This window comes from Ascaphus truei, chromosome 8 (genome assembly GCF_040206685.1).
Source record: "Ascaphus truei isolate aAscTru1 chromosome 8, aAscTru1.hap1, whole genome shotgun sequence".
NCBI classification, from domain to species: domain Eukaryota; kingdom Metazoa; phylum Chordata; class Amphibia; order Anura; family Ascaphidae; genus Ascaphus; species Ascaphus truei.
In genome coordinates, this window is record NC_134490.1 from 41,069,420 (window position 1) to 41,081,671 (window position 12,252).

Below are 12,252 nucleotides of genomic sequence, written 5' to 3' on the forward strand. Positions count from 1 at the left end.
TTGTCGAAAAAACACAGTGAAACAAAGATCCTTAACCCTTTTCCTGGCAAAATAGAAGCAATGTAGTGCAGGTCCCTCTATCACTGAAATGGTTAAAAACATTCTATCCGTCGCACACAAAATATGAGGAGGCCTATAAAAATGCCTACAGGTAGGGTGACCAGATGTTCCAGTTTTACCGGGCCAGTCCCGACTTTTTTGGGTGCTGTCCCGGTTTTTTGGTCCCCCTGGCGAGCGCTGACTGTGCATGCGCAGAGAACGCCTGCCGACCGCGCATACACAATCGGCACTTGCTGACTGCTTGTGCACATGCACGACCGTCAAGCTCCAATCGCGTATGTGCATGAGCGACCGGCAAACGCTGTTCACACATGAGAAGTCGGAGCTTGCCGACTGCGTATGCATGACATTTGTCACGGATTTTTCCCAGGACAAAAATGGTCACCCAATTAATAGGTGGTTACCCCTGCATGTTTATTTTGTATTCCCCCCCACCCACCAAGATTTCTTCACAACGTCTGTTATCACCTCTAGATTTTCTCCTGCTCACCGATTTTTCAACAGTGTAGTTTATTCCTAAATATGAGTCCAAAACCCAAATGAATATGGCTGCAAAACCCGTCTCACTATGTGACAGTAGTAGACCTCCAAGAACACTATCTGAGATTAAGAAAACGTTTTCTGATTAAATCCTTTGGGGCACATGTAGCAAAACAAACAGTGAATCCCTGCGCTTCTCCCTTTGGGATAGCATGGGCACATGTAGCGCCTGAACTTGTTATCGCACATGTTTCCGCATTAACTCCCACTGACATCTTTAACCAAAAATGTTTCAAAAACGGCTGGTAATCTGTTTTACCCTTTACAGTGCCACAATGACGTACCTGGCACGGCGTGGGCCCTTGCTCGCCGGAGGCTCATATGACATACCTGATACGTCATGGGTACTTACTAGTTTTTTAGAGGCTGCTTGGGCTGACCCAGCTCTCAAACATAGCATCCAGCCTGATGGAAAGGAAAGTGTAGCCTATTCATGACGGGGCAATCACATGGCATGGAGATGCCGTCTGACCCCTTGGCAATGTAAAGGTTAAAGGGCATCACATGGAGCTCACTTAAAAAATATAGCACATAGAGATGATATCCTTCTTCCTTTTATGCCATACTTTTCCATCTAAGAGTTATGCTAAATAATAGTTTTGTGAGGTTTGAAAAAAGCTCTGTGTGCTATAATTTCCTCTATGAAGAACTGTAATGTTGGTTCACTAAAAGGTATCAAAACCTGCAACTAATCTACATTTCTGTAGGACCAATACTTTTACTGTAAATTCAATCTTTCTATATGTTAAGTTGAAAGCTGCATTTTCGTTGTAAATCTTTGGTGTAACCCCGTCAGCCAAGTACTGTAATAAATAACTTTGAAGTAGCAAGAATCCCTATTTTTGTTGTGATCAATAATTTGCGAACTTTGCTGCCACCTTGTGCTACTTTAGCTAACTGCAAGAATGTACTTAATTACAAAACTCTGTCTTAAACATGCTGTTCTCCTCAAAGATTATTTAATAAGGAAAGTGAGCCCTATACGGCAAATTACCAACATTATTATTTATTCCTAGCTGTTTTATTTCTGTTTTTATTTGAAAAGGCCCAAAAGTTTGCAGTAGTGTCCACATGGACCAATTGTCCGCGGGAGCCAAGCAGGCTTCAATGCATACATCTGAAAATAAGTACACAGATGCCAGCCCTGCACCCTCTAAAGATAAAGTGCACAAGGTCACTCAGCATGTGTGTAATAAATACTGTGCTGTTTTGTACCCCAGGAACACTGCTTTTGCTGGGGCCAAAGTGAACAAACGACAGTGTTAAATTTAATGGGTTAAATATAGGTGACTGACACCTTTAATAAATAATCTGGCAAGTATTTTTATTTCCTGTAACAGCTTTGAACCCTTTGTGTGCCTATGGACGTAACTCTTATGTCATAGTCTGCCACTCCAACTGTGAAGTAGCAATTACGTCCTAAAGACCTCCTGCTTGGTCTTCTAGGGGAGGCCGTTTTTAGCACTCCACAAGAGTGGACAGTTCTCCCCTTCCGTCAGCAGTAATGAAGTAGTCATGTGATCAAGAGGGCCGGATGGGGGTCCGGGGCTCATCTGGCATTCAAAAGGTTAAAGTATCCATAATATCCAAATGCTTTGGAGTGATTTTACTATCTTTACTTGATCTCTTTTGCGACAAACTCACATTCGCCTAAATCTGTCTCAGCGTCTCCCCTGGCTTCCTATTAAATCCTGTATTACTTACACAATTCTCTTTCTTTCTTTCAAGGCTATACACTCCTCTGCCCCTCCTTAATCACAGCCCTAATTTATCGCTATACACCTGCCTGACTCTTGCGTTCTGCTCAAGGATTTCTTCTGTACACCCCTATTTTATCTAGAGCCCTTTCCTACCTAATACCTTTCTTACTTACTTCCCCACATCTCTGGAATGCCCTTCCCCTCAATATCCGAGTGGCACCCTCTCTATCCACCTTTAAGGCCTATCTTAAAACACCCCTATTTAAAGATGCATATGGGTAGCTCCGTTAGCTGATATTATACATCTCATATGCATTGACCATAACACCCACACTGTCTCTGTAAATTCTCCCTTAGGCTAAGTCTCCACTAGGGCTGAGCGGATGGCGCTTGCGGAGGAGACTTACATATATAGATATATGTAAGTCCCCGCTCACGCAGTGCGCATGGCGCTTGTGCACACACGCTCAGCCGCGATCGTCGCGTAGGTAAACAAAAAATCTATACTTACCCGCGCACTGAACTACCCGCAATGCCCCCCCTCTCCGCGCGTACAAGCCGGACACCTGGCGCTCATGCTTGGAGCTCTCTCCAAACATGAGCGCGCTCAGCGCCAGCGGGGACTTAGCCTTACTTACCACCTTATAAGCTCTTCAGGGCAGGAACTCCCTTTCCTAATGTCTACTTTTATGTTGAAGCGCGCTTATACCTATTATATCTAATTTGTTACTGCTGTAAAGCACGATATAAATAAAGATATACATACATAACTGTTTGGAAACTCTTGTAACAATTTGTTAATCAACACTTATTTTTTTCCTTTTGTTGTTCTGTTTATTATTTTGCCATCATTTGTCAAAGAGATGAAGGAGAGAAGTTATCTATTTACAAAACACAAATAAGTAAACATGGGGATCACATTTTTCTAAACAAGCCAATTACATTAAGTTGTTTAATAACAAAAACTGTTGGCCTGCCCCTTTAAAGGGGCAAACCCTCCTAGGACTAATGGTGGTGTTTAATGTGTTATATCTTGTTGATTAATACCTTTTTTTAATCCAAATCTCATACCTACAGTATGTAACCAAGTCCTCCGGCTACTGTCCTTCTTTTGACCCTAACAGTGTAAGTCCTGTTAAGTACAGGCATTGTGAGGGATAAGCTCTCTCATGAAGGCCTAGCCTGTTGTTGTAGCCACAATACACTTTCATTGTATCCAGGGGTGGGCCTATTAACAACCTGAGAGTGTCATCCTTGGGAGGATACTAGCTGGGTCACATGCACAAAATGTGATGTCTGTCAGTATCAGACCTGCCCTGTTATGGGGCAGGGTTACAAGCCACTCCACCGGGGTACATAAGCTGACACTCTCCCAGAAGTAAGGGCTCTCTCCACTACCCCTTTGGTGTGGGAGCATCTTGCCCTTTATCCCATCAGGGGGTAAAAGAAGAGCTGAGGAGAGGCCTACCGGGCCTCAAGTCTTGTGGGTGCTACTCCAGGGGAATGTGCCTGCTGTAATACCATGTTGCTGTAATAAAGACTCAGTTGAAATTTACAGTGTGGTTATTTGTCTGGGCCATTATCTGAGTTGCCAGTGGGGACCATCCAGGCTGCACCAGGATCCTCACCGGCTGGAGGCACTATGCCATGGAAGATCAACTCTGAGAACCTGTCCTGATGCCTCCCCACATAACCGCGGAGTTCTCAAGGCCTCCTGTTCCACCTCACAGGTATGCACCGCACCAGAACATACTGGTAGCGACACAATCTCCCTTAGGGTGGGGGAAAGACTGCTACACCTATAAGTATTTTTGTTATATATTTTTTATATCAGATTATAAACATGGCGATCTGAGGCTTGGGATGGGTTTTATTGGCTGTTCTTTTCTGTCTGATATCACTGTGTGCTCAACAACAGTCTGTACAGGAAAAGCCCCCATTTCTCCCTCTCCTTATCTTTATTAGTTCTCTGATAAGGACTGTGTGGGCTAAAAGGAAAGAAAACACCTGATTGACAAACACTCCCCCATTGAGAGGCTTCTAAGGAATTCAATTTATAATTATTTTAAAAAAAATTGAAAGCAGCCAATTAGTTGTTATTAGCATGGTTAATTTGTTTAGGAGAGCCAACTGAACCATTCGATTCTTTACAAAAGGTATTTTTCATCATGGCTAGCTACGTGTGATTGTACCTTTAACGTATAAACCTCTAGCATCCCAGAGCTGCAACCATTCACGTGATCTGAACAGATGTATAAAACAAACGGAAATGAGACTTACAAATATTATTTTAATAATATCTGGCCCACATTTTACAAAAACAAACAAGGAATGTATTATTTTTGCAGGACTCCAAGGTAGCTGAAGGGTTAAGTTTATCCATCTTTATTTCACGTGCCTTTGTGGATCCTGCTGCTTTAGTACTTGATCTTAGGGTGATGTTTGCTCTGCACGAGGTGACGGATGAGAGAAGAAATGGGGCATGAGGAAGCCGAGAGCGACGGACAAAAATACGCCAGCAATAAAAGACGACAACATGCCATCAAAGACAGAGCTTTCTGCGACGACCCCGTACACATACACGCTAAATGTCGTTGTGAGGTCACAGTAGCTGCAAGACGAAAAGGCTGATTGTTAATCCAAAGATCCATGGTACACTGTTATTTATTAAAACATTGAAAGTTAGCAAATTAAGGGAGGGGTGGGAAAAATAAATATGTATTGCTTCTTGTCAGGAACACTGGATTCAAGCATATTAACGACTTATATTTATCTCTTTGACTAATAATGGCATCATAATTACTTTACAAAACAATGAACAAAGCTAAGCTAACCATTTTTTATGACAGTCATAACCAAAGGATATAATATAAACATTGAAAACAAAAACAATGTTTTTGTGTACGATGGAAACGATATGCTTGTCAATTTTTATGGTTTCAGTCAGCTCCATTTAACCTATCATATCAATGTTCTTAGTTTACTTTCATCCTAAACAGGACTGCCCCTTTAAAACAGCAAACCTCCCCCCAGAAGTCTATACAAGTTGAACTCATATGTTAGTATCTTCCCCCGTGAGTATATTCTGCTCTTAAAAAAAAAATTATGTTAGAAATCCAGATTTTCTTCATTTATAGCTTCTGAGGTTACCATAACAGTTAGGTCGTGATTATAACAGAAGCAGACGGCGGTGTCGCGCTGCGCGCCGCCTCATGGCTCAAAAACAAATATCAACATTAAAATGAAAGTGCACATACCTAGCGCGACGCCTGGAACTGCAGGGCGGCAGACAGGAGAAGAGACCTGAGATTTTGTTCTCTGCAGACGATGGCGGCGTCACATGAGCGATTCAGCCAATGAGGGTGAACTGCTTACGGGCCACGCGTCCGCCATGCCTCCGTCTCCTCCGGCTGCCTCCTGCCTGCAGTTCACATGCCGATTTTCCGGATCGCAGCAGTGACATCACCAGATCACGCGCATGCTCTGCCGGAGCTGGTATGCTCGTAGCCTAAGGCTGTGTTCCATAGTGGTTGCTACGGTGCAAGCGACGTCGCTCGCACCGAATACGAACCAATTGAGGCCAATGCACATGTGCATAGTGCACGGTGACCGATGAGGGGCGAGACAAACATATTTGTTTTTGCCACGCGTCGGCCAGGTCACGTGCGCGGTTCAGCCAATGAGAGCGAACCACTCACGTGACGTCACAGCACGCCCTCGACACGCCCCCATCACGCAAAACTGCAGGGCACAGATCTCGGCAAGCACAGGCGCGTGTGACGTCACGTGCTCACACGCCTGTACTATGTCTGAGGCCTTAGATTGCACTTGGCTATGGGGAGAGCTAGAATTTATCTTCCTATCCTTACTATTTCAACTTTGTGCATGTTCACAACGGAATAGATTTAAAAAATAGAAACAGCGTTGGAACGGGCAAAGTAAGTTTAAAAAAAAAATATATATATATACATGCAAAGAAAATGTCTATCAGCATGAACTGCTGCTTTAAGGGCAAAATGTTTGTTAGGGCTTCTGTTCGGCTGAGCCTTTGAATAAGGACTGACCTGTACAGTGGGTCCACAACTATAACTTTAAAGGTGTATATTCCATTGCTCTTTGGAAAAAGAATCATGTTTTTTATCCCACCTCCAAGGACTTCATATTGATAAGAGTCTGAATTCAGCACAGGGCCAGTGCTGGTTTTACAGCTCCTGTAATTCTGAGAAAACATACACACATATCACACGTCACACATATCTATCAATCTGATCTGTCAATCTATCTGTCCTCTCTGTATGTATGCGTGCGTGCGTGCGTGCGTGCGTGTGTGTGTGTGTAAAGACCACACAGGCATGGGATCCATAAATCCGTAGTGGATGAAAGCAGCTAGCCAGCTGATTTCACGGAGTTGGATGGTAACACTGGATAAGTTTACTGTGTGTTGAGCCTCCTCAAAGTCGCTTCCGAGTCACGTGCTCACGGCATCGAAAAACGTGACCCTACGCGTTTCGTCACGCTGCTAACTTCCTCAGGGGTAAAGTCACCAGCGTGGCGAAATACGTGAGTTTTAATACCAGTAAATTAATTTTTTTAACAGTCACGCTATCGAGCTTGCGCTGGTTTATTTTTATTATATATATATATACATACATATAAAAATATTACTTGTGAGCACATTCACATGTCTTAGACAGGTCTGCAACCCTGCTTACACCATTATCACCTAGTATACAGTGCTTCCACTGCAGCAAGGGATTCTGGGAAATGACATGCAAATGAGCACACAGTGCCACCTTTTGTCTCAAGACCACATTACATGGTTAAACCCTTAAGCCAATGCATGCGGCTTTAAACACAGCTTTTAAACATAGCCTTTTTGTTAAATAAATCATTACACGGTGTAATATGTCATGTGTTGTTGTTCATCTGAGGTTGTATTTACCTCGTTTTAAGACCTGCTAAGGAACAGATGATTGTTATTATGTCCTGATATGTAAAACCATGGAATTCAAATAAGGTGTACTTTCTTTTTCACATGACTGTATAAATATATATACATATATAGCACTTGGGACGCTAGTACAATAGGACTTGTCTTTCTCTTGAATATGATGAGTTAATAATATAGTAATACACATACACACGGATTTGTGTGGCTGGGATTGGTCAATTATTTTTCTAACACATTACTTAGATCTATCTAAATTTCTATATATAGATGTATCTCTGTGTGCCTGAGGGATCACGGAACCTGAGTGCCAAGGCCCCTCTGGCACAGTGCAGTCTTGTTACTGCTTTCAATAGCAGCCTATGTGACAGTGGTGGCCATTTTGAAGGAAACTGGAGGTGTCTTCTTGCTCCGTTTCACTTGTGGGCAGATCGCATCTTGTGCTCTATAGGAACGCAGAACACAATTTAAGCCGAGAAAAAACAAACCTCTTTCGGCATGACATAGTCCCTACGTGTTGAGGCCCCCAGGGAGCCAGTCCCCATGACATAGAGAATACGTCCTGGGGCACCCAAATAATTATTATATTGTTAGCTCATGTTACTCTGGTACTAATCAATGAACAGAGAGGACTTTGTCAGATACATGAAAAAATGCTTCTCCGATTGTCAGTTTATTTGTCTCCCTTGATACATACACTGAAATGCCCATACCTTTCTGTTAAATGCCCATACCTTTCTGTTCCATGCTGTGTTTGGGTCTGGAACTTCCTGCTGACTAATCATACTAGTCCAGCTCTGAGGTTCTGACACACACCCTGCATCGGATGGTGTTAGCTGGTAATAATAATTGTATATTCCGTGTATTTCAAACATCACAAACTCCACCGGGATGATTTCCACAAACGTATCACCTTCCCATCTGGAATGTGAGGAAGTGTACAGTGTGTGAACAACATGCACAATACTGATAGCACCACTGAAAATGTGGATGCTGTGCAGCAGAAGGAAAAAGTGTCCAGATATAATATATTGTATAAGAGCACTGGTAAAATATTTTAGGAAAAATGTATATTTAAACGGTTAGTCCCTCCCAGGGTGTAAGTGATCGTACGTTTTTTACAATCTTTATACAATATATTTAGGTGATAAGACTGTCAGTTCTCAAAACCATGTGGAAATTGTTAGCTTTGCTTTGGCTTTTGTATGCAAAGTAATTATGAAGTCATCATTAGTCAAATAAATAAACATAAGTCTCTGATATGCTGGAATCCAGTGTTAAATGAATATGTTTTGCATTTCTTCTTCACAAGATAAAAAATAATACAATTACAAGTAAAACAGTAATTTTTTCTTTTTTTACCTGATACGATTAATTGCCCCTATAACCGTCATTGCCACAGGGGCCTGCAATCAGTGAAATTTTGAGGCATTTTAATGGAAACAGTACTGATTTTCAGCAGTGAGTTTCCATTGAGGTCTCACAGGAAATTCGAGAGTGCTGACTGGTCTGTTACATAGCTCCATCAAGTCTGTTAGGCAGCGGCCACACTGCCGCTGAGCGTGCTCATGCTTGACCCTTGGCGTGCTCACTTTAATGTAATCTAATGAGCATGGCCACGCTGACGGTTCGTGCACATTCGCTCGGCAATGCTCAGCGCTTTGGGCGACATGGAGAATTGATTTCCAAGCGCCCAAAAGTACGTCACGATAGTTCCTTTAATAACACGCCCCGATTTAGCCAATTACACACACCCTCCCTTAAACGCCCCGCAAATTGCAGAAGGACAGCCGAGCGCTCATGCTTGGAGAGGTGGTGACGTCACCGCGCTCAAGCATGAGCACTCTCAGCGGCAGCAGGGCCGTAGCCTAATAGTCAAGACTGTGAATAAAACCTAATACACTAATTCCTTACAGCTCTATCGTGGGCAGCCAAGGTGTGTCGTAGTAAATAAGCAATGGGCAGCCCAGCTCCTTAAAATTATATGATACAATAAGGTCTTCTGTAGCGACCCCCCTTCGGAACTGTAATTTAGGATCATAAGAATCCCTGAAAGAAAGAAAGGAAAACACATGTTCGTGATTTTGCTACCAGATGGGCATGGGTTTGAAACATGTTAAAATGTTTTAACAAAACAAGTAATATGTTGGTGCATAGTACTTCCCTTTCAAAGTAGCAATCCCATAAAACAGTGGTTACAAATATTTTTCGAAACTGGCCTCCTCCCGCACCCCTCCCTCCGCCCCCCAAAAATGTTTGTTTTGCCTCTGGGCCCACTTTCTGTATTACGTGCACATAGAAAGATGTCCAGGGGGTTGAGACCCACTAAAAAGTCCATGTAATTGAAAAAGGTCTCCATGTAATGCCATATAGTAATTGGGTTATTGATGTCAGTCTTCATATCTGTCACTGTTTCTATTTGTACTCAGTGTCCTACATATTCTTTGCCTCTTTCAGTGTATCGTGATACCATTAGGTATCTGTAGGTGCTGGAACAGTGCAGTAAGTGTGCTTTCCAGCTCACAGAGAGATAATACTCCTTAAGAATGGCTAATGTAGCTGATGCCTAATTGAGAAGGCTGAACTGATTGCTCATGGAGTTTTTAATAGTCAGGCGCGCTCAAAGCAGAGCTTGGTAAGGTAAGGAGAGAATTTACACAAGAAAATTTTGAGGTGCAAGAAGCACTGGAGAGTGCAGAAAGAAGGCTGCATAAAGAACGTGTCTCCCTGGAGCAGCACACCCAAGTAGAGCAAAAACTGCTGAGCCAGTTGCAAGAGCTGCGTGTGAGTCTGCAAGAGGCCAAGGTGAAACAGGCAGATGCTGAGGAGATGCACTGAAGGCTAAAGAAGTAAAGTTTCCAGGCTTCTCACAATGTACAAGTGCTACAGGAACGGTTGAATACCCAGTGTGTCCCCACAGAGCAGTATGAGGAGCTGAAGGCCACGCTGTGTGTCACCAGTGCATCCCTGGAGGCGAAGCTTAGGTGCCAGGTGACTCTGTATGAGAGGGAGCGGGAAAAGGTCCAGAAACTGGAGCAAGAGTGTAACGCCTGTATGCCCGCAGACCTGGCCAGTCCCCAGTACTGAGGTGGGTAAGGGTATAACACGCACCCACAGCAGTGAGGGCGTGCCCGGAGTGTGGTAATTGCGTTGCCGGGCCTGGTGAGTAAGGGTTAACGTTATACTTGCTGAGTCCGGGGCGCCAGAGGTCGGAAAGTATTTGTCCAATAGCCAGAGTCCAGGGATAGGAGAGAGCAGCGTAGTGATGTCCGAAAGCCAAGGTTCAAGGGCAGGAGAAGGCAGCATAGTCAACATCCAAAGCAGAGTTCAAGTTCAAACCAAGGAAATCCAAACAAGGCCAGGGACAGGAACCAGAGCTGAAATAGACAAGGGAGCTGTGCATAGACACTGCAAACACAGGAGCTACAGGAAAGCTATGCAGAGCAAGGAAAGAGAGGACAGACTGGGGTTATAAAGGAGGAAGTACAAATAGCAGGAAGGGGTGGAGCAGGGGTTTGGCTGGGAGCTTGCAGGAATAGGTGTGTAAGAGTAGGGGAGGAGACAGGGAGGTAATCTAATGTAATGGCCTGTAAGCTCCGAGGGGCGGAGCCAGTACCAGGGGAAGATTGGTAAATAGAGCGGGTGCGCATGCCCTCTGTAACGCGGTCACGTGCGCGCAATACGCGAGTGCCAGAGCGTGGGGGAAGCATCGCAGAGGAGGTGTTCGGCTGAAGGGTAAGAGAGGGGGAAGGAGTGGAGGAACTGGGTAAGGGGACGGAGGTACGCCGAGGGACGTGAGTCCCCTGATGGGAGACCAGAGAGCGGGAACGTGCGCGCACAGTGAGAGGAGCGCGCATGTGTGCGGACCGCGAACAGGAGCGCGTCGACTGCGCCGCAAGGGAGTGGGACAGCGATCGGGAAGGCAAGGAAAGGGAAGGGTTAGCTGGAGGGACCGAGGTGACGGGGACACGCTGGGAGAAGCAGAGTGGCTGCTCCATTCCCATGAGTCAGTACCCCAAGGAGAAAGAGGTCTGGAAAACAGAAGCATCTGCATTCCTAGCAACAAAAACTGCAGTGCATCAAGAAGGATGCGCTGAAACCCAGAGCAAGCACTGGGAAGAGGTGAAGGCCCTGAGAGGGGACTTGCAGGATCAAACTGAAAAATTGCAGATGCAGATTGCTGAGTGCAAGATACTGCTCGCTGAGAGGGAGGTGTCCATCCGTCAGGTTGCCTGCCTGACATTATACTATGAAACCGAGATGGCCGATACCCACGAGCTGCTGGAGCTCATGGCCGATGAGAGGGCTCGGCTGTAGCTGGAACTGGACAAGGTCCGGGAGGAGCACTGACAGCTGCAGGCCAGAAATAAAAGATGGGAAACAGGTTTAGACCTTGAGCTGAATCAGCTGAGAGATGTGGAATCACGACTCACCGTTGTAACGTTCATGCTCACCACAAACCAAGACCGGACCGCGAGGTTGAGGTGAGGATAGTGAAACACCGACCTTAGACCACGAAGCCGGGTCCGGATTGCGTAGTCCGTAGTCGTGCATAGCCGGGTCGGGGTTAGAGAAGGCAGAGTAAACGTATTTCATGCTGGGGTCAGGGCAGGCGGCACAGGAGCGATGGTCGTGGTCACAAGCTGGGGTAGGCATTAGGAAACTTCAGCGAAGGCGCTACAGCACGATGAAGACCTCTGGAAGGGGGACAGGAACAGGACATAGAGATTGCAGCTGGGAATAGGGGATGCAGATGGCCACGGAGACACTGAGGACTTCAATGTAGCTGCTTCAGAGAAGTGCTTCAGCACGATGAAGGCGAAGTCTGCCAGGGACTGGAAGCTTTAGCACAGGGGCTACAGCACAGGAACGGCCTTTGGATGCAGGAGGTATCAGGATAAGAAAAGCTTCAAGACAGCACAAGAAGGCCAAGCAGAGGTGCTTGTGGCAAGCACAGATACATGCAAGAAGATCTATGCTCGGCCACTTCCTGGGGGGGAAGGA

The 12,252-nt window shown here is 45.1% G+C and overlaps 1 protein-coding gene across 11 annotated transcripts in view; it reads right to left on the bottom strand.

Annotated features, from left to right (window-relative positions):
* The window catches only part of CATSPERD (catsper channel auxiliary subunit delta), a 128,200-nt gene that overhangs the window by 13,144 nt on the left and 102,804 nt on the right, over nt 1–12,252 (bottom strand). For 7 of the 11 annotated variants that reach the window (XM_075611637.1, XM_075611640.1, XM_075611632.1 and 4 more), the window contains 4 exons: nt 9,163–9,297; nt 7,983–8,169; nt 6,365–6,519; nt 4,607–4,911 (listed from right to left, as the gene is read on the bottom strand). In XM_075611637.1, the coding sequence (XP_075467752.1) occupies nt 4,731–4,911; nt 6,365–6,519; nt 7,983–8,169; nt 9,163–9,297 (658 nt within the window). In that variant the 3' untranslated portion in view covers nt 4,607–4,730. Of the gene's footprint in view, nt 1–4,586; nt 4,912–6,364; nt 6,520–7,982; nt 8,170–9,162; nt 9,298–12,252 lie in introns of those variants that run through there. The other 4 variants (XM_075611633.1, XM_075611638.1, XM_075611642.1 and 1 more) reach the window with 4 other exon arrangements.